Source organism: Triturus cristatus, chromosome 9, assembly GCF_964204655.1.
Source record: "Triturus cristatus chromosome 9, aTriCri1.1, whole genome shotgun sequence".
Lineage (NCBI taxonomy): Eukaryota > Metazoa > Chordata > Amphibia > Caudata > Salamandridae > Triturus > Triturus cristatus.
The window spans coordinates 1,223,471,870-1,223,494,486 of record NC_140592.1 but is presented as its reverse complement, the minus strand read 5'-3'; the positions used below and the strand labels follow the sequence as shown (position 1 = coordinate 1,223,494,486).

At 44.6% G+C, this 22,617-nt stretch overlaps 1 protein-coding gene across 1 annotated transcript in view; it reads right to left on the bottom strand.

Moving 5' to 3' along the window:
• Window positions 1-22,617, bottom strand: part of GALNT16 (polypeptide N-acetylgalactosaminyltransferase 16) — a 509,878-nt gene that overhangs the window by 15,828 nt on the left and 471,433 nt on the right. The window contains exons 10-11 of the mRNA XM_085627303.1: window positions 17,974-18,100; window positions 15,001-15,093 (exon numbers count right to left, since the gene is read on the bottom strand). Coding sequence (XP_085483429.1) covers window positions 15,001-15,093; window positions 17,974-18,100 — 220 coding nt within the window. The remainder of the gene's footprint in view (window positions 1-15,000; window positions 15,094-17,973; window positions 18,101-22,617) is intronic.

Sequence of the window (22,617 nt, the reverse complement as noted above, 5' to 3'; positions counted from 1 at the left end):
AAAAATTTCGATATTTTGACTAACTATATTTTGGATTCTATATTTTTGTACTTACCTGTTTGGAGATAGGGCTTCGATATTTTGGCATTCTATATTTTTACTTCGATATTTTGGCAATTCGATATGCTCCTTCTCGATATTTCGTCAGTGATCCGACTGACACTGGTGTGTTCCTCTACAGAGGCAGGCTAGCGTCGAGCAGTGGTGCTATGTATTGAGTAAGGTGCACATGTAAGGTTCATGTGTGTCCAATGGGTGCCCCTGTGTACTTGTGTCTACCTCTGCTGGGGTGCACACCACACTATGTTCCCCCCGCTTCTCCGTTGTGGGACCTTGGACAAGGAACACTGGTTAAAACTCAGAATAAATGCAGAATTGACTGAGAGTCGTGGGCAGGGTTTTAAAGCGGGCCCCTGACACACAGGGCGATGGCTACAGAAGGAGAACCAATTCAGACTCGTCCCAGTCATCCAGATAGATGGGTCACGAATAGTTCATAACAAAACATTCTTTCTTGCAATCACACCTGACACTAGTGTCTCCCGATATATTGTATTTGTATTTATATAGCGCTTACTACCCCTGACGAGGTTGCGCTGTTCGGCGAGTAGCACGCTACTCCAGAACCCGAAAAGGTTTAGTGGTGGATTAGTACAAGGAATATGTGTTAATTTGAGCTGTGGACATGTGAGTTTGTTAAATGAATTGAATGGGATAATGAAGGGTCAGGAGAGGGAAGAGTCTTATTTGGGAGATCATAGTAGTTAGATGATGTTGGGGATGAGTAAAAGGAGAGATGGAGGAGGAAAGTGTCTCTAGAAAGGGATTAGGGGAATCATAATAGTAAAAGTCAGTTTTGGAGGGATACATGAGGGAAGAATTTAGAAAGCGTTGTTTGGGAGATTACAGTAGTAAGATGAGGTGGAGGTAGAGGAAATATTGAGAGACATAAAGGGTGAGAGAGAGTAGTGCATTGGAGTTTATTTCTTCTACAGTAGGGGAGTCAATGTGTTGTGTTTTTCTTCTTCTACAGTAGGAGTAAAGTAATACATAGATAGATACATAACTACATTGAAAGGGTATACATGTATAAGTACGATAATATATCGAGATTTAAATTAGTATTGTACAAACTCAGACTTTCAAGTGTTGCTGTACTTGAAACTAACCCCAAGCCCAAGTCAAATAGGAGCGGAGGGGGCATCAGGAACCTGTTAATGGTCCAGTGCCCGTGCTCCGCAAGGTTAATGAGGTAATCAAAAAAGGGGGCACTGTTCCATAGTGAGTGTTGCGAAGAGTCAACCCACACTACAAAGGTTAGAGGAAGAAAATGGAGGAGGGGAAAGACAGGGACTTTGTGATAGAGATGGGGAGAGACACAAATTGTCTCTTGTTGCCCTCACACATCCCAGGGGATGTCATGCTTCATCATCGGGCGGTTGCTCCTCGTCGGGCCGGCGGTGCAATGCCCTTCCACGAGAATCTCGTAACCTGGAAACGTTACATTAACGATATCCTGATCCTTTGGAGGGGGCCGGAGACAATGGCTAAGACGTTTCACGAATGGATCAACAAGCAGGACCCGCACCTACGCTTTACCATGACAGCCAGCAAGAAGGAGATCCCCTTCCTGGACCTTTTGATCAGCCTCGAGAATGGAGTACTGCATACCGCCACCTACAGGAAAAGCACAGACTGCAACAGCCTCTTCAGCTTTAAGAGCTATCATCCCAAAGCACTGAGAGAGAATCTACCCTACGGCCAATTTTTGAGAATTAGACGTAACTGTAGCAGGGTACATGAGTTTGAGTCCCAAGCCAACCGCCTGGCAGACAACCTCACGGAGAGACACTACCCAGGCCAGGTGATCAGAGAAGCAAGAAAGCGGGCTAGGAACAACACACAAGAAGGTCTACTGGAGATGAGGGAACCCAAAACTAATGACCTCATAACCTGCGTCACTACCTTCATCCCTCTATCCAATCAAATTAAAAAGATAATTAACCGGAACTGGAGGATCCTCAACAGTGACACACTGGATATCCAACCCCCCCGTTTTGCCTTCAAGAGAACTGCAAACCTACGCGATCAACTGGTGAACACACGCCCACGAACACCGCAGGCGATCAAGGAAACCACCTTGTGGGACCTCCCAGCTGTCACAGGACACTACCCGTGTGGCACATGTGGGGCATGCTCTTCTACGCGACATACTAAGTCACTACAACTGGGGAATTTTCTATGGGAACAACGGAAACATACAAATTGTAACACAACCAACTGTGTTTATCTCATCACATGCCCCTGTACCCTGTACTACTTAGAGATGACTACTAGAGCAATAAAGAAAAGGATCAGCGAACATAAGAGCACGGTGAGACGAGCACGCACAGCTACCAAACTTACAAACCACTTCTTAGAAAAAGGCCACCCGTGTGAGACCATCCAGTGGACTATCCTAGAGGCCAACCCAGGATGGAACAGTGACTCCCTCTTTAGACGCGAACAGCGGTGGGTCCACCGCCTCCACACCAATACTCAGGGCCTGAACGATGAAATCCCTTGGTCGGAGTTGTAACCCCTTTACAACCCCTCCCTTGTGGGCCTTAACCAGATTACCTTGAGACGACATCCTACTGGGACCTGCACCCTTACTGGACCTACTAGTCGCTCAACCAACCTATTGACTACCTCACATCATGCCAACCTTTCAGCTTGGCAACCCCATCTTCACGAGACCGCACACTCATAACGTCCACGATGTATTCGACTGGCACCGACTACATCATGCCTCTTGCCTCCGTTCTCTGTCACACGGGCTCCCCACCCTATTTAAAATTTAAAATAAAACCCTGAACTACAACCCTTGAGTTACCAAGACAAGGGCGGGAAACACGATGTGTGAGGGCAACAAGTGACAATTTGTGTCTCTCCCCACCTCTATCACAAAGTCCCTGACCTAGTACCTCTTTCTTTCCCCTCCTCCATTTTCTTCCTCTAACCTTTGTATTTCAACCGAATACATTTTTTAAATTAACTATTTTTTCTTTTTTTGTCACCTTGGTCGGGACTAGGGTACTTTAACCTTGTCATGTAGATCCTAGGAAGTCTAATCACCTCACTCTAGCTCAGGGGTCTCCAACTAAGTTCAGGATGGCTGGACCAATGCCAAATTTTCAAGGTATCCACATAGGACATTTGCATACAATGATTTTAGACAGTGGTTGTGCAGGAAATCTGGTATAGATCCAGACCTCCTGAACACATTGGACACTGACAGGCAATGATGGCAGAATGTGATCTGGTGTGAGGCTCACATGATCTTTCTGTATTCCATAAGGATCCCTAGACAATGGGTCAGGTCTGGGGTCCCTGAGCGGGGTACCTCTGGCCTGGCAGCGTGCCAGCATTGAAGAAGAGACCACCCTCTGGACACTGAGTGGGGTCTCACTTGTGCCTTACCTCATTCACTGGCTCTGTGGCTCTAGTGAGGTCCATTTGTCTCTCACTTAGTGCCTTGCAGAGGTAGGGGTTCCAAACACCTCCCCTTCTCCTCCACCTCTGGCCTTAACCTGCATTGAATGTTAAAGACAGCGGGGTCTCAGGGAGTCCGGGAACCCCATGGTTTGCCCACCCAGGTGACCACCCTTTGGTGTCAATGCTACAGGGGGTCCCAAATGCCCCCATCGAACACCACCCACAGCAGTGTTATTAGGGGGGGATCTCTCTCTTGCCCCACCCCACCTGGCGACATTGGTCTTAACACACACATTCCAACTCCAAGGGTACTTTGTTTTGGGAATAAGTTAAAGAGAGGTGCAAAGTAAACATTTCTGCAATTTTACTTTTGTGACATGCTTACTCGAAGTACTTAAACGCACTAGGAGGACCGATCCTTAATTCTCCCTGGTCGTTGTTCCTATGGTGTTTGCATCTCACTCCAGTGGGGTTTCTCTGTGTGTATCAACACTATAAGAACATGTCTGGTCCCATTAGCGTGGGCTACTTAAACAAACAAACACCCCCCAACACTGCCCAGACCTCCTCCCTCTATCAAAGTTTGTGTCTAGATAGTTAAAGTGATTTTAGTATTTTTAAGAAAGTTTACCCTGGAACAAAATATTTCACAGCTCCACTATTGTCCACTTCAGGGGAGCCCCCTCAGTAGAGTAGTCACAGATATTATATTCCTGACCAGTGGTCTCTGTTCTTGCAGGGAGTTCATCTCTCTGCCTTGTCCTTGCGCTCTACCAGTGCTTCGCCCAGTTCAGGGAGGTTGAGGACAACACACGAGCAGTCACAGTACCAGATGGGTATTTTTTGTTGCACTTCTTCTTAAATATGTCCACTGAAGAGGAACTTTCTCTGACACAGAATACACATTTTCTCAGTGCAACACAAATACTTTTCAGCCCACATGTGGCCAAAATAAGTACGTGAAGTATTCAAAAAAATACATTATTGTACAAAACAGGGGTTTCTACAGATCCAGGCAAATAGAACTTTGCTCCCTGGGCCGCTCCCATTCCAATAGAAAATGCAGTTTCTCTGGCCTTTTGCAGTCATTTGGTGCCACCACTAGAGGGAGCCCAAAGGCTGCTGCTCTCTCTGGCCTATCAACTCACAATTCTTTAGATTGCTTTTCCAGAATACGGCGAGTGAAATGTTGAAATTTACCATATGCGTTGTGTCTCTTCTACAGATGATAGAGCTAATATCCCCCTAGGAGGAAGTGCAGCTTTGCAGCTCCTTTTACCCCAGGACATCTCATTTTGTCAGAGGATGTGGAAAAGGAGATGTCCCTCACGGGAAGGGGTGTAAATACCTTCCCTGCACCAACCAGTAAATTCTAACACCAGAATTTGAAAATGTGTGTTGTTTTTTTCCTCTGCTATTTCTGAATTAAAAACATTTTTTATCAGAAATGTTCGTAAAATGAATTTAAAGTGCCGGCACAAGGCACCACCCAACTGATGGTTATGCATATGCTGTTGCGCTTTAAAAGTGTGAGGGCCATAGACTCTCAATGAAAGGTGATATTGATTTGATTTGGTTATTTAAACAGTCCTGGTCATTTAAAACGCTTCTTGGCACAAAAGTCATTCACGGCAAAAGTAGTAATTATTAACTGAACCCCTTTAAATTTTTTGTTAGGTGTTTTTTTATTTGATTTTAACAGTAAAACCAAGAAACACAGCATATCCAACTAGCGCCGTTAAAGAAAAAATGTAAATTCAAAGGCAATTTTCAAGAATAATTATTCAAGTCTTTACATTTTTAACTTCCTTCAGAACTGCCCCATGTCACATCCCTAGATGAGGGAGGAGAGGTCGGGTAGGGTAAATGTGTCGCAGGTGAGGGGAAATATCACCGCTACTAAACATTTCAGAATGAATACACATAGCAAAGTTTAACCAATTTAAGAAACATCATCAAAATTTGGGTTAGACATAAAAATTACAAACTGAATTAAGTATTTAGTCTTTCGATAGGCTGAATGGATCAACATCTTTTTTGGAGGGCCCCCAAGGAAATTGACAACACTGACAGTGCCTAATTTGAGCCGGAGGTTTCCGGTGCTCAGTACTTAATTCTCAACACCGGCACTTGTGACAGTCTGTCACATCGTGGCCCTGTCTATCTAATTAAAAAATGAGCACGACAACAGTTGTTTTATAATTAAAAATACAATAACAAGCATTGGCAAAGCCAATAGGTCGCGCCTCTTCGAGAGCTATTCCGGTAGTCTATTTTAGCTACAGCAGTGTAGTTGTACAGTATGTTTAAAATGGTATTAAATATTGCTATGAAACCACCATGATTGTTTAGTTATTTATTAATGCATGAGGGATGGTGTGGGGTAAGAAGTAAAATGTGAAATGTGAAGAGAAGTTGTAACACAAACCATGGCGGTCTTAATAAGTATTCTGATATAGGCAACACTGGCTGTTTTTTATGTGCGGTTAGAGGTGCTTAATATAGAGGCCTGGATGGGCAGTGGTAGGGACTAATCTCTTTGGATAATGGGGAGGTTGATGGTACATGCACACTATGCTCAGCCGAAAGAACAGTTTAATTTGAATGTATTAAATAATGTTTACATTGATAGAAATGATTTTCAATTAATGGGTTAAGGCGGCAATGATAGTGGGTGGTAGGAATGAAATTTGAAAATGGTTGGGCAGGACTAACATGGAAAGGGTTATTGGGGTGTAGCCAGCATTGGTTATGTTTTTTTTTTTTTTTTTAATGCTGGGTGTTGGGTGAGCAGTCTAGAGAACGGTAGTGATAGTGTGAGGGAAGTGGCAACCAATTTATGGGGCAGGGTGATAGGAAATAAGCAGCACAGAAAGTGGAACTGGCCTTTTAATGAAATGGCATCCCATAATATTTATCTTGAAGCAAATGATTTTTTAATTTACTGTTGGTCTTTAAGGCTTTTGTAGTAAATTACATTTATTTTAATTGCTATTACATGTACCGTTTGTGTTGATATGTGAAAAGCAATGTGTGCAAATTGATTAGTGGAAGCACCTCAGTGATTGTACACCTAAAATATGTCCTAACAGAAGAGAAAAGAAATGCTACTCACCCAGTGGTTGATGTTAATTGTTTTTTAACTTCAAATGTGTTTAAATTAAAAATAATATGCATGAAATTCCCAATGTGTCATCAAAGGGTATTTATAACGAAAATAGCTCCCCTGCAGGAAGGAGACTTTCAAACTGATATTTGCAAATAAAAAACAAAATGTTGTAAGTGGCAAGTGAAACAAGCATTGGCAAAGCTAATAGATCTCGGCACTGCCCGAACTATTGGCCTTGTCAATGTGTATATCTTTTAGCCATGTTGTGTAATGGCACATCCGCTGTTCAGTATGACTGAAAGTCACTAGAAGCCCAGAATCACAGGATGTTGAGCCAACGCAGAGTCTCTTTGCCCCCCAATGTTGAGCTTATTGTCCTGGCACTCCTAACACAAAAAAGTGCTATGACATAGCCTGTGCCGGCCGCATCAAAGCATTTTTTTCAGTGGCAAATGTGGAAGTCATAGTAAGAAACAGTTAAGGAGCTTTGAAGTGAAGCAAAGGATGTGGCGTAATGGCCAGAGCTTCCAATACAGGAATTGGGGAACCAGGCTCGAATCTAGGGTTCAGCTGGGCAAATCACTTACGCTTCCCCCTGCCTACGACAATGAATGTGTCATTGTGGAATGTAACTGGTGAGCACTTAAAGCGCTCCAATACCATTGGCTGGTGTTAGCACTATGACAAGATAGAGGACGGAACAAACGCTCCAATACTATTGGATCGTGCAAAAAATAAATAAATAAAAGCAGCAGTGACGTCAAGCAGGGAAGCAGGATGAGATGGGGAGATGGGCAAGCAGTGACGGGAGAGGTTGGGAGGAAGCAACAATGATGGGGTGAAAATAAAAACCTTTAATGAAGCAGCATCAGCGACAAAAATGTATGTGTCATTATGGAATGTAACTGGTGAGCACTTAAAGCTCTTCAATACCATCGGCTCGGGTTCACACCATCGCAAGACAGAGGTTGGAGCAAGCACTTCAATACCATCTGATAATGCAAAAAGCAGAAACAAGTGCTGCTCATGTTTTAGCAACTTTTTAAAGAAATGCATCTGTTTATGTACATGTGCATGCATTTTAGTAGTATGTGTACAAGGGAGACTATGGCAAGTCGAAGGGAGGAACTAGCATTCCAGTACCATTGAATCGTACTAAAAAAATAAAAAATAAAAGCAGCAGCAACAAGGGAGGTAGTGGGGGTCAAGCAGGGAAACAGGAGGGGATGGGGAGATGGGCAAGCAATGATGGGAGAGGGCAGGAGGAAGCAACAATCAAGGGGGAAAAATACCTTCATTGAAGCAGGATCAGCGACAAAAAGGAATGTGTCATTATGGAGTGCAACTGGTGAGCACTTAAAACGCTCCGATCCCATCGGCTCGTATTCGCACTATGACAAGACTGAGGATGGAGCGAGTGCTTCAATACCATCGGATCATGCAAAAAAAAAGTGCTGTTCGTCTTTTAACAACTTTTTAAGAAATGCATTAGTTTATGTACACGTGCATACATTTTAGTGGTATGTGTACATGGAAGACGGTCCTATGGAGTGCTTGAAAACAAAGGAAAAATAGCTGCGGACGCTGGGAGCAGTGTAAGGAGGCATGTACTTGGTCCATGCGCTATGAAAGGGCCAAAAACAAGAATAGGGCACGACGCCCGCATGCCATGACAAATGGCAGCAAAGAAAATGAGTGACGCTGACGCATACCAATGGTAGGAGATGGGGAGCCTGTAAGCCCACAGATAGAACACAACATGTCCCTTCAAGACAGCGTATGCGCTGTCTAGCCGAGACCTAAAAACAATAGAGTTCACACGGGCAAAACCTACTGGCCTTGCCTATGCTTATTATGTTTAGAAAGGTGGAGATTAAAGGATTTATTCGTAATCACAAAATGTGGAACTGAGGCAGAGGCTAGGCTAGGGAGATCATATGGCATCCTTTCAGGAGAGGATGTGGCGTAAGGGCCAGAGCTGCCGACTATGGAACTGGTAAACCGGGTTCGAATTTCAGCATCGGCTTATCATCCTTAATTTTGGGCAAATCACTTAATCTCGCCGTGCCTTCAAAAATGAATGTGTCCTTGTGTAAAGCAACTGGTGCTAATGTAAAGTGATCCACTACCTTTGGGTGGTGTTGGTGCTATACAAAACCGCACAAAAAAAGTAACTGGTGCTAATGTAAAGCGCTCCAATACCTTTGGGTGCTGTTGGCGCTATATAAAACAGCACATAAAACTGCACAATAAATGTGAAAATCAGCGTTGTGGGGAAGGGGATCTGTGAAACAGAGTTCAGCAGGGGCAAGCAGCGACAGGCGGGAGGTGGATGGGCAACCAACAGCAAATGCGGTCAGCCACGGGGAGATTTAGTGATTTGCCCGTAATCACAAAATGTAGAACTGAAGCCAAGGCAAGGGAGATGATGTAGCATCCTCTTGGAGTACGATGCGGCTACCTCTTAGGAGAGGATGGTGCATAAGGGCCAGAGCTGCCAACTATGGCGCTGGAAACTGTGTTTGAGTTTTGACGGTGGCTTAACATCCTTGATTCTGGGCAAATCACTTAATCTCCCCGTGCCTACAAAAATGAATGTGTCCTTGTGTTAAGTAACTGGTGCTTATTTAAAGTGCACCAACAACTGCGGGTGGTGTTTGGCGCAATATAAAACTGCACAAAAAAAAGTAACTGGTGTTTATGTAAAGATCTTCAATACCTTTGGGTGGTGCTGGCACTACATAAAACTGCACAACAAAAACTAATGAAATTAAATGAAAATAACATTTCTAAAGTGCAGCTATCTGGAGGAATCTAGGTGCTGAGCCAGCTAAGAGAACACATTAATGACATCAAGAAGATGAGGGATACTTATTGTATAGTCAGGTTTTTAGACTTTTCCTAAATTCCAATAAATTTGGTTGGTTCTTGAGTTCTAGGGGGAGCGAATACCCCAGCCTCGTCGTGCAGGTTACGTAGCTCTTCCCACCCCAATTGGCTCTTTTAAATTTGGGGAGCACAAGATTTCCACTGGTAGAAGAGTGAAGATATCTTAGGGGTGTATCGTTGAAATGTCAGGTCAGCGCCGTATCCTCATCCTGCTTCCACGTGCTCCACCTGCTTCTAAAGACTTTCAAATGGATCTCCACAGAATCCAAAAAGGCGGTCACCTATGCACTCATCACCAGCAGACTTGACTACAGCAACGAACTCTATGCCGGCGTCACCCAGAAACAGCTCAGGAAACTACAGAACGTTTGAAACGCTGCAGCCAGACTGGTCCTCGACACCCCCCACCACAGCCACATCACAAAACACCTTTGACAACTCCACTGGCTCCCAGTCAACAAAAGAATCATCTTCAAATTTCTTAGCTCGAAGCTCTCCACAACATAGGACCATCATATCTGAACCACTGCCTCACATTCCACGTACTTGCCAGACAACTTTAATCTGTCCAACTTGCCCTGGCCACCGTCCCATGGATCCATAAGACCAGAACCGGAGGAAGATCCTTCTCCTACCTCATTGCCAAGACCTGGAACACTCTGCGGCTCCACCTCAGGCAATCCCCGTCATGGACTCAATTCAGGAAGGATTTCAAGACCTGGCTCTTTGACTGAACCTCAGCGCCCAGCCGGATCGGCAGCATCCCTCCCTTAGTGCTTTGAGACCCTCAGGGGTGAGTAGCCGCGCAAACTCCTGATTGATTGATTGAAAATGCTGTGCCAGGTAAGCTGGACCAAGGCCATGTATTGATTTAAAAACTATGCAAAGGGATTTGAACTGAATTTGTTTTCCGATGGAAAGCTAGTTTAGTTAAACCAAAGCTTGAGACATGAATTTGTGTCTAGGAATGCCCATCAGTAGTCATGCTGTCACATTCTGAAGTGTCCGTAGCTTGTTCAAAAAACTTTTTGAATATTGGTGAATGGAGCATTACGGTAATCTAGTTTAGAGGTGATAAGAGCGATGACTACAGTTTTTTTGTAAGGTCTGTGGGATAGACAACAAGACTTTTCTAAGAAGTTTCAGGTTGTAAAAACCAGAGGATGTGATGCTATTTTTCTGACTTTCAAAGGACAGTTTGGTGTTGAAGATTACCCCAAAGTGTTTTACCTTCGTGCATGGTGTGGGAAGGGATCCGAGTTCCTGAGGCCACCAGCGAGGAGACTAAAAGGAGGGGTTGTTACCAAAGAATACGACCTCCATTTTTTAAGAATTTGACTTCAGGCAGTTGTCCCTCATCAAATTGTCTATACGAAGCATACAGCATGGAACTTTGCTGCGGTGGCATCCGTGAAAAGCAGAGTCGGGGAGGAGGAGATCTGCGGAAGAGGGGATGTGTGCAATAGGAGTTCAACGTGGGTAAGCAGCAACGGACAGGAGGTTGACGGGCAACCAACAGCAAATGCGGGCTGCCATGGGAAGATTAAGTGATTTGCCTAGTTTACCATGTCCTTGTGAAAAGTAACTGGTGTTAATGTAAAGTGCTCCAATTCCTTGCGCTATATGAAACTGCACAAAAAATGTGACAAGCAGAGTCAGAGAGGAGGGGATCTGTACAACGAAGTTCAGCTGGGCAAGCAGCGACAGGCGGGAGGAGGAGGGCAACTAACAGCAAATGCTTTCTGCCACGGGAAGATTAAGTATTTTGACCATAATCACAAAATGTGGAACTGAGGCTGAGGCTAGGGAGGTGATGTGTTGTCCTCTGAGGAGATAAACGGAGTCTCCTGTGTGCAAATAATGTAGCGTGCACCTACCGTAAACTGCAAACATGAAAGCCTATGCTGGCTTTGTTTAAACCAAAAAAATTAAAATTGAGGACGTGAGTGACCTGCACTGTCAAGGACTGTTTAAATGTATATGAAAAATAAAATGCAAGATCTGTGCAAAGTACACTTAAGCTAAAGAAATGCAGGTAAGATGTGGCTGAGATGGACGTGCAAACACTGGTGAAACCGAAAAAACAAGCCTTTTCAAAGCCATTAGGGTGCACCTCTTTTGTTGTTTATTGATGTGTGAGGGATGGTAAGAGCTTTGAAATAAAATGTGAAAGGGAAGGGAAGTAACAACACAAACAATGGCTGTCTTAAAAAAGTATTATGATCTAGTGAACACTGCACTTTTTATGGGGGGGGTTGGTAGAGAACGGGATGGATAGTGGTTGGTAATAGGTAATGTGGATAATGGGTAGCGTGATAGGAAATACTCATCGTGTTTAGTGGAAAGGACTGTGTAATTTTACTTATGAAATAATTTAATTTAAATTGATGGAAATGGTGCAAATGGTGCAAATTAATTAACATCCACATGTAAAAAAGATGATTGAAATTTCCCCGGTAACATTGCAAGCATAGAGAGGTGGGAAACGTTTTTTCTGGTCTCGAAGGACATGGAATGCAACAGTGCGTGTGTGTCTAACAGGCAAGCGGCTCCCTGAATGTGATAACATGTGCACCTGAGCTAAGAAGAAATGCTATTTGTTTTTAAAAGCACAGCAAAAGTGTGTCCTTGAAGCTAATTTTTTTGCACAAAAAAGTTTAACTGAAAACGTAGGTTTTTGTTGAGGTGCATTGCAAATATTGTTTAAACCTGTTTGACTTAACAATGAAAGGCAGCATTGTTCAAGGTGGAATAAAGGTCAATTTAAAGCTGAATGTAAAGGTTGGCCTCTTAGTTACTTTTTGGACACCCATAAGCTAAAATAAGTGAAGGGTAACATCTTCCATGTACCTTGCACACATCCTTTGTTTTTGCAGTCACAGCTATTGTTTAAAGCTGTCTAACAAAAGAATTGAAAAGCAGAATTGTTTGGGGGGGGGGGGGAATAAAACTTAGGGTGTTGTTGAGAAGCAGGTACAAATATTGTTTAAAGCTGTCTAACTTAACAAATGAAAGGTAAATAAATGAGCCCTCACACGCAAGGACTCTTTTGTTTGAGATGAGAAATGCGCTTCCCATACTGCTTTCACTTGAAATGTTAAGGGGGAAGATGTGGAGGGCTGTATTATTCTGTTTTTTACATATCCACATTAGTTAATTTGCACCACAATCGCAAGACGTTGTGGCGCCGCTTGGACTTGAATGGGGCACATAACAAAACACAGAGTAATGCAGGGTCTCGCTATCTGGGGATCAGTAGCCTTTCAAGCTGGGGAACCCATAACATTGCATGTGAAGAGAGCGTTGGCAGCATATTTTCTCATCTCAAAGGAAATGGAATGCGACAGAGTGTGTGTATAACAGGCAAGCAGTCCCCTTAGTGTGATAACATGTGTGTTTGAGCTAAGAATAAACACTCATGTGCAACGTCCCCTCACAGTCACGCCTTAAACACAAAAACCCAGGCAAATTAAAATTGTTTAAAAAAAACGCAGTAAGAATGTGGCCACGATGCAGTTGCGAACAGTGGTGAAAGCTAAATAAACAAGGGTGGAGGCACGGCAATAGGAGGGCGGAGGAACAAGGAAACACAGACAGACAATAGCATGGAGCAGACAACCGAGCCAACTTGGAAAGATGCACTCTGTAGACTGACTCAACAAAAAGAAAAAGATAGGTCCCAAAAGTGCAAGCGATATAAGGACACAAGTACTTGGGCCATGCTCTAGGGGACCATCACATGCAAGAAGAGAGAAGTGGCCATCACAGAACTGACGAGCAGGAAGCAAGCAATTGAGAGTGGCTTTGAAGCCCACTGAGTGGTAGGTAATGAGAGGGCTACAAGCCCACTAACCGTAAACAAAATGTCTTGAAGAGACAGCGCATGCGCTATCTAAGCCACACCTCAAAATGCAGTGTCTGTGGAAAGTACACTTCAGCTTAAGAAACACAGGAAAGATGTGGCCAAGATGCAATTGTACTGGTGAAAGCTAAATAAATAAGCAGCTCCCGCAAGAAAAGCAATGGAAGGACACAAGTACTTGAGGCATGCTCCGTGGGAAGGCTCAGCAGGTCAAGCCATCATGCACTCACCACATACAAGCAGGCATATAAGAGAGACAATGAAGCAAACCAATGAAATGCAATGGGTGGGCGGTAAGCCCACTGATGGTAAACAAAATGTCTCAAAGAGACAGCGCATACACTCTCTAGACGATACCCAAAAATGACTGATACCTACCCCCCATGATATTGTTCTGCTTTGGAGGCCTGGAATAGTCCGAATTTTGTCACACTTGTAGGAGTAAAAGGGTTAGTACTTGTGTTGGTATTGTCACTGGCAGTGCAAGCTGCAGGGTCCGCCTGAGAAGGGCCATGGAACGTATCTTTTTACAAATTAAGCACTGACTAAACACCAATAAAAAGCCTTAACACAAGCTGATGACACAATCCTATTCTTTCTGTTTATACAGCTGGACATCCCCAGTAACACCCAAATATTTTGGAATAGGTTATGGTGGGACAACCAAATGATTACCCATTCCAGTTAGGAGTGATTTGTTGTGTTCTGATGGTAAACATGATAATTTATTTTCTTTATTTAACCCCTCCCCTGCTCATGACGGAGCCATTCCGTCATGAGCCACGGTTGCCATGTGCTCATGACGGAGTGGTTCCGTCATGCCGCGGCCGTTGGCGGCCGCTCCTCCCACGCGGCGCTAATTCCCCGCCTGTGCGGGCGATTAGCGCCGTGGGCGGAGTCATGACGGAACCACTCCGTCATGAGCACAGCTCAACCGTGGCTCCGTCATGAGCACAGCGCCACCGCGCTGCCCCCCAACCCCCCCCACCGCTGCGGCGGAATTCCCGCCGCAGCGAAGGGGTTAATACACCATGCAGCACTTCTACCAATGTCAAGCACTACAAATTAGGCTCCAAGAAATCACATACCGCTTCAGATCCAGTTTTTTTGAAATCTTAGTTCCAGCCTTTGCGAGTCAGAAGTTTTCTTGAATTTCTGGGCTAATTTATTTTAGGTTTGAATATCTCTAAGTTTCTCCGTCCAATTTATTTGCTGCGGTCTGGACTGAAACAAACCAGATTCACTGATCTGCCTCCTGTTATCTTTTGTGACTTGAAAAGAGGAAAGCAGGATGGACTTGCCTGTCACTTCACCTAACCAGCGACTTCCATATTTCCCATGTAGTCACCATCGTCTCCCAATATTGTAAGCATTAAAGTATTTGGACCTCCTAACAAGTGAATGACTTCCAGTTTTTTTAAGCATGGATTTTTAGGACTCGCATCCTGATTTCTGGTGGATCTGGTAGCATCTTGTCCAGCATACTAGTACACATTGAATAAGTTCCATAGTTGCTACCCTTTAGTAGTATCTTGTCCATCATACCAGTATCGTAGAGGAAGCGCCAAGGTAGCGCTCTCCTGTGGAGGTACTTACTCCGCAAATCAGAGAATTGCCCATTACCACCCAACTCTTAATCAGACCTTGAGTTCTGGTGACTTACCTCCCAAAGGACTTGCCGATGGCCGAGGGTCGGGCCTCGTAGTAGTACTGTTTGTACTCGTCCATCCACACCTCCGCGGTGCGCTTGGTGTTCCTGTGGAACAGAAAAGACATTAAAAACAAAGCCCCAGAAGAACTGCCAGGGACACAATAGGTACATTCTAACACCCTCAAAGAGCTGGCATGGGTATGGATTCTTTCATGCCTAGGTACTATTTCCTGATCCAATAGCATCGAAAAAGCACATCCCTGAAAGAGACTGGCCTAGAGAAAATCTAATAATCCAGGTGCAATTCCAAGCTTGCTTCAGATGTCATGTCCTTGAACACTCTGGAGTTTCTTCTCCGAGTAATCTCAAAGAGGTTAAACAACATTAATGGCCTCCAGGGAAAGCAAGATTTTGGGGTAGTGATACTGAGCTCTAACCAGAACAAATATAAGTGACCGTGCAGTTTACACATCCCTGTTAATGTCTGTTCTGGAATATTGTGTTACATAACTGGAGACAAGGTCTAGTGTGTTGTATCCAATTCAGTTCGTGCTGGACTGTTCCCAAGAGGCACAGGGTCAGACTGATTTGCATATGGCAATGTCTGAACTGGGGAGGCAGAGTGGGCTAAAGAACGGTGATGGATCAAACCCAGATCTGTTGACTGGGTGTGAGTGTTTGATTGGTTCTGATGCTCCGTCCATCACCACCCCCTTTTGTACCGCTTTGTTCGCCATAAGTTGGCAGGGTATGCTTAGACGTGAGTCCCTTGCTCACTTTGCCACTGGATTCAAGCAAGCCTGGCTGAAGACGGCTGAAATGCCATGAACCGGTCCTAGGAAGCTTGTTTCCGGTCCAGGGAAGGCATGGCTTGGCAGTTCGGGCTGGACGGTTCCCATGAGGTACAGGGTCAGACTGATTTGCATATGGCCATGTCTGAACTGGGGTGGCAGAGTGGGCTAAAGAACGGTGATGGATCAAACCCAGATCTGTTGACTGGGTGTGAGTGTTTGATTGGTTCTGATGCTCCGTCCATCACCACCCCCTTTTGTACCGCTTTGTTCGCCATAAGTTGGCAGGGTATGCTCAGACGTGAGTCCCTTGCTCACTTTGCCACTGGATTCAAGCAAGCCTGGCTGAAGACGGCTGAAATGCCAGAAACCGGTCCTAGGAAGCTTGTTACCAGTCCAGGGAAGGCATGGCTTGGCAGTTCGGGCTGGACTGTTCCCATGAGGCACAGGGTCAGACTGATTTGCATATGGCCATGTCTGAACTGGGGTGGCAGAGTGGGCTAAAGAACGGTGATGGATCAAACCCAGATCTGTTGACTGGGTGTGAGTGTTTGATTGGTTCTGATGCTCCGTCCATCACCACCCCCTTTTGTACCGCTTTGTTCGCCATAAGTTGGCAGGGTATGCTCAGACGTGAGTCCCTTGCTCACTTTGCCACTGGATTCAAGCAAGCCTGGCTGAAGACGGCTGAAATGCCAGAAACCGGTCCTAGGAAGCTTGTTACCAGTCCAGGGAAGGCATGGCTTGGCAGTTCGGGCTGGACTGTTCCCATGAGGCACAGGGTCAGACTGATTTGCATATGGCCATGTCTGAACTGGGGTGGCAGAGTGGGCTAAAGAACGGTGATAGATCAAACCCAGATCTGTTGACTGGGTGTGAGTGTTTGATTGGTTCTGATGCTCCGTTCATCACCACCTCCTTTTGTACCGTTTTGTTCGCCATAAGTTGGCAGGGTATGCTCAGACGTGAGTCCCTTGCTCACTTTGCCACTGGATTCAAGCAAGCCTGGCTGAAGACGGCTGAAATGCCATAAACCGGTCCTAGGAAGCTTGTTTCCGGTCCATGGAAGGCATGGCTTGGCAGTTCGGGTTGGACTGTTCCCATGAGGCACAGGGTCAGACTGATTTGCATATGGTCATGTCTGAACTGGGGTGGCAGAGTGGGCTAAAGAACTGTGATGGATCAAACCCAGATCTGTTGACTGGGTGTGAGTGTTTGATTGGTTCTGATGCTCCGTCCATCACCACCCCCTTTTGTACCGCTGTATCCAATTCTGCAGCCTTCACCCGGATTGTCGAGTCCTCTTCTGCAGTACTGTGCACAGTTTTAATTACCACATCCGATGTATTATATATATTTCTAGGGGTTACCTCCAACACTTTTTGTCCTTTTGGTACTGCCTGGCATTGTGTCCAGTTCTATATGCCTCAGCTAGAGTACTTTACTCATTCTTGGAAGCCACATTTAGAGGGTTGTGTTCAGTTTGAAGGTACCTCTGGCATATTGTGTTAAGCTCTGGAGAGACATTTGAAATGTAGAGCTCAGTCCTTGAGGGAACCTCTGGCATATTCTTTCTAGTTTGAGAGGACACATTGTACTTATTGTGTCAAGTTCTGTTATCCTCTTCTGGAATATTGTGTCCAGCCATACTGTTCTCAGTTCTAAAGGCCACCTGTGGCGTATTGTGTAAAGTTTGGGGGCCTCCTCTGTGGAGATGGAGAAGGGCTAGAACAGATGGGCTGGAGTTGTGCTCCGACTGCAAGGAACTATTCGCCTGTTCTAGCACGGGAGCCTCAATTTGCTTAAAATATTTCACTACACTACAAGTAGACCATTGTGCACTGTCATGGAGGCACAGCAACTGAACCACTTTTTGGCAGAGCAGGGGTATGTGAAGAGTTCCTTAACTGTTTGCTATTTGGCTCATTTTCTTGTAATACCAATGCAATTTACCCCTAGTGGAGCCGAAGCGTCACTACAACAAAACCTATCAATGGACCTCTGTATTCATCCTAAACCTAGACAATGTTTCTAGCTGCACTCTCTATAGCTCAACAACTAATGTACAGTCGGAGTAACAAAGAATCAAATGATGACAATTAGGGCATTAAAAAACTGCTGTGAAAAGAGTGCATCCAGCTGGTCTCAAAAGGCATGGGTCTTGCTGAATGCCTTAATAGAGGTCAACACGTACTTGATGTAGGTCAGCGCATTTCCCTCTGGGAACTCGTATGGGTGTCGCTTCCGGAACACGTGACCCACTCGGCTACAGGGCAGGATCTCCAGGCTGCCTCCACACATCCACACCCGGAAGGAGAGCTCTACAAGAGAAGGGAAGAACATGGAAGAAGTGAAACACTCAACACAAAAGATGAGGATTAAGGAACACTAGTAGTCCTTGGTAATACAGTAGTATGTATGGAAATGTTGAAGGGTCATCCTCCCTGTTTGTGCAGGGACAGTGGAAATAATACTGCAGATGTCAAAGTGTATTGCCTGTGGCGGCTACTTGGCTTATTCTATGGCATCTATCTATCTATCTATCTATCTATCTATCTATCTATCTATCTATCTTGACTATAACTTGTGCCATAAAGTAACTATAACTGGAGCCCCCACCATGATGAGTGCTTTCATCAATGATGTCATTTCAGATGCTTAAGTGATGTTATCAATTGTGTCATAGAACATGTCATGATTGATGTAATATTTGAGGTAATTAGAAATGCATGGTGAGGGCACACGTTATCGTTACTTTAGGCACAAGTTATAGTTACTGTAGATAACTATAACTGGGGAATTTCAGTGGTTGTTCGAGTTTTAATGTTACATTGTCACTGAAATTTTCACCTAACTATAATGTTACTTTAACCTTTGTTTGTTTTTCCAGTGAATTTCTATTTTTTTTACAGTGCAGTAATATTTTGTTTCCATGCATAAAGCCAACCCCCTGCTTTCAGCCCTCCGTAGTTTGGGCCGAACTTGCTCCCAGGGTCTGTAGCCAACCCAATATAGGCAAAGACCCCCAAGCAAGCCCTTTGGCTGTGCATGGCTCGGGGCTGGTCGCATTGCCTGGCCTGTGGCCAGGTCCTGCTTCCAACTCTCCGTTGACAGCCACCTCCATGCCATGTATGGCCTTCTGGCATGTGCAGCATGTTGTTGGTCTCGAAGGTCCTACCTGAACTCAGGCAGACTTACTGACTTTGTCAAAGACCCACAAACATATAAAAAGTGTGCCTATTGGCTTTCACAAGAGGTGCGCATATCAATATATATATAAAGCATCTGCATCCAAAAATTACCAACTTTCTTAATCTTATGTATAATACAATAATTTACACAATTTAATCTTCATTAATAGAGATTATTATAAAAATGTTTAAGGAAGTTTTAAGAAGAAAATATGTCTGTGAGTCTTTCTTTTAACAGTTTGTATTGTTGCATTTTGTGGGCTGAAAAATGTTAAAAGAAAGACTCAGACAGGTTTTTTATAAAACCAGCATGTCTCGGAGTCTTTCTTCTAACATTTTTATTCAGCCCATTAAATGCAATCATAAAAACAAAACAACCCAAGAGGGCCTCATACTCCAGCTGAAGAGCATAGAGCTCCAGCCAGAAGTTCTTTAACAAAATATGGTAAGTTCAACTGAAATCATGGATTTAATGACACAACAGATTTACTGTTTTCTCGTGGGCTGCTGCACTCCTTGCAGCCCCCCACAACATAAAAAACTAAATGCTTGGTAATGGCCCTTCCCCTTGTAAATATCCCTCGTGGGGCATTATAGGGAAATCCTTCATGGAGCAGTGAATCATAAATGAATGGCTCACACCACACTTTTATGATTAAGGTTTTCTAATTTTCTTAAAGATTTTTGTGGGTGTCCGGTGCCCTCCCAGGATACCCACATGTTTTATTTCATTTGGAGGCTACAGTGGGAGCGGCAGTGTCCTCATGGCCCCAGCCTGCTCCCCAAAGTGTGTGCCGGCAGGCATGGGTGCTCCTGTGCCCACTCAGGGCACCCACAACTCCCTTTTTAAGTCGAGCTTAGAGTCAGCACGCATGCACTGCTCTGTGAGACCTGCAGTATCTCATCTATGGGCATTGATCACACCCCTGGCTTCATATTGGTTCCAATGTGTGCTTTTAGAAAGTCCCTTCCTTTCATTGGCTAATTTTATTATTTGTCCTACCTTTCCGTGGGTGGTTTCCGTCCCTGGCGACTGGCCCGGTTACATGTAGAATTGCTCTTCAGTTTTATTTCATTAGATCGTTGGACCGTATGAGTTTCTTTCCGTTTCCTTATTTTTTTTTGTAAACAGCTCCTCATGCACATTTGTGCGTTTCCCTTTATCAGTGCGGCACCCCAATTAATCTTTAAAATACACAGCATGTTTGCGTCACACGGCGAGCCCAGTGTGGGCGAGAAACAGCGCTAATAATTCCAAATGGAAGCTGGTATAGTGATGCAGTTGATTGTACACAAACGTGTAAGTAAAAATATAATTTCTGTTGTATTAGTGTGGAGTAGTGTCCATAATTTTGATAGCAGCGAGAACCATGCTCACCTTGAAGCTCCTATTATTATCGTTACTTATGCTTACAGTCTGCGCCGCGGGGACATCACGTTCTATTGCCAGATTTGTGGGAAGTTAGCTATTGGTTTGCGGGAAATCATGGTGCTCGCAGCCAGTGTTGCTTGCTCGCACCATGGCTCAGCCAGCTGCAGTGAATCAATGACCACCCGCTGCCACGGCAAATTCAATTTGCGAGGGAGACGAAGAGACCACTGTCACTGGAAAGGACTCACTGAGGAGGCGGGCGGCAACCCAAATTGCTGTGCTAGCTCGCAGCATGATCCTGCCTCACATAGTCAACTCTCTGCGAGTTAAAAAGTAAGTGAGACAGTCTGCAGTGGTGAGTGCAGACACCCGAGTGTGCATGTTAATTAAATTACAAATCCATGCAGTGCGCGATTAGGAAGCTGTCGTGTTACAGAACTCATTGTAACTATTAAAGTCAAACCTCTGTTGCTCCGCAGGTACGTGCACGCATGATTTCAAGTACTTTTTGGTGAGTGTAGCCGGCTTTCTGGCAGCCGTGCTTGGTAAAGTGCTTCCTTGTATCATAGGGACAAGACATTGTGGGCACTAATTAGATAGCCGTGATAATTAACAATAGTGTAAAAACCTAGGCTAACTCTTAGAACATATATATATATTCTCTCAGCATAACCTCTTCAAGTGCTGTGAGCACTCATTCCTTTGCAGTAGTTCAGTGGCAGGCATCCATTAGTCATTCTTGTTAGGTCTCGCCTAGCGAATGCAGCTCAGCTGCTTCGCTTGGCGAGACTCTATTGTTGCCGCTTTCTGTGCCGAAGGGAGACAGGGGATGGCACACGTGGACAGGAGATGTGCATGCATACGGACAGGAGATGTGCACTCCGTACACGTGCACATCTCCTGTCCCCGGAGGCTGGCGTTACACAGCGCGCGCATCGCGCGTGTGTGTTATACATCTGCCAAAGAGGAAATAAGACAAATGTCTTTAAATAAGAGAAATAAATTAAACGCAGAAGAAACCAGCGAGGCTGTATCTGCATACAAGGCTACAGAAGACCTCTACGCTGTTAACAAGCTGCCGGTGATCCCTGACATCATTGTATTTCTTGTTGATGTATTTCTGCCTCTAAAATACTTCAGCTTAAGTCAGGCTCGGTCAATGAAAACCCGGTGCTCACGCTTATTCTGAAGCCGATGTGAGTGCAGTTTTCTCGGTTGCTCTATTTGTTCATTCTCCAGACCCCCCCTTTGTGGCTGCACCGTGACCGGTTCGAGGGACTCCTTGGACAGTGTCGTGGTTCGTCATGCTAAGCGTGTGCGTCCCATTGTCAACATGTTACAATCATGTCTGTGATAGAAAACAATGAAAGAGGCAGTAATGTCTGGAGGGATAGAGAGCAAGACAGCGTGTCAGTGTGTCAGAGAGAGCACAAATCCACGCTCCACATTAACACACCACTGTGCTAGTCTGTAGCGCTGTCCGCCTAATGACCTGCGGTGGAAGAGGTCGGATGTGGCTGAATGCACAGACATGCTTCAGCAGGCACCCCGTGAGGTGTAGTCGTGAAATTAAACTTCTGCTTAGTGAAAAATCAGACAGAGGTCTCCGGTTTATTGCTTCTGCATTCACGGGAAACATGTAACAAACATTTGCAATGCACTAGGTCTCGCATTACTGTAAGTTTGAGCTATTGGCGTTGCAAATAATAATGCAATGCCAATAACTCAAACTTTCAGTAATGCGAGACCTATTGCATTGCAAATGCTCGTCTTGAGTAGCCGCCACATGCTGCCAGGTGTATTCCAGATGTTCATACAATATTCTAAAGTAGGCTTTCTTCTAGGTGTTTACTTTTCTATACTCTGCAGCCACAGTGGTAATTGCTCAGAGTTTAGTTCTTGGTTGCCAACATTTAGAGTAGAATTCAGTTGAAAGCAGCTTATATTTTTATACTCTATCAGTTGTCCGTTTCTTTGGCTCGAACTAGTTGCAGAAGAAATTTCACGTTTTTACAACATGAACATCTTAGAGCATCTTTGGAAACTAGAGTACCAAATTCTTAAAACAGAAATGCAAATGAAAATGGGAAAATTAACTGGAACTTCCAAAGTAGACCAGTCTTATTTCGGGACTGGGTCAGTAAATGGAGAAAAAAATATAATGTGTCTGAGTCCCACAAGTGGTACTTAGGTGCACAACATCATCATTTTGGGACTGACAGTTCTACATCCAGTTTGAATGCTCTGATCTCCAAGCTAACTGCAAGTGAGGCCC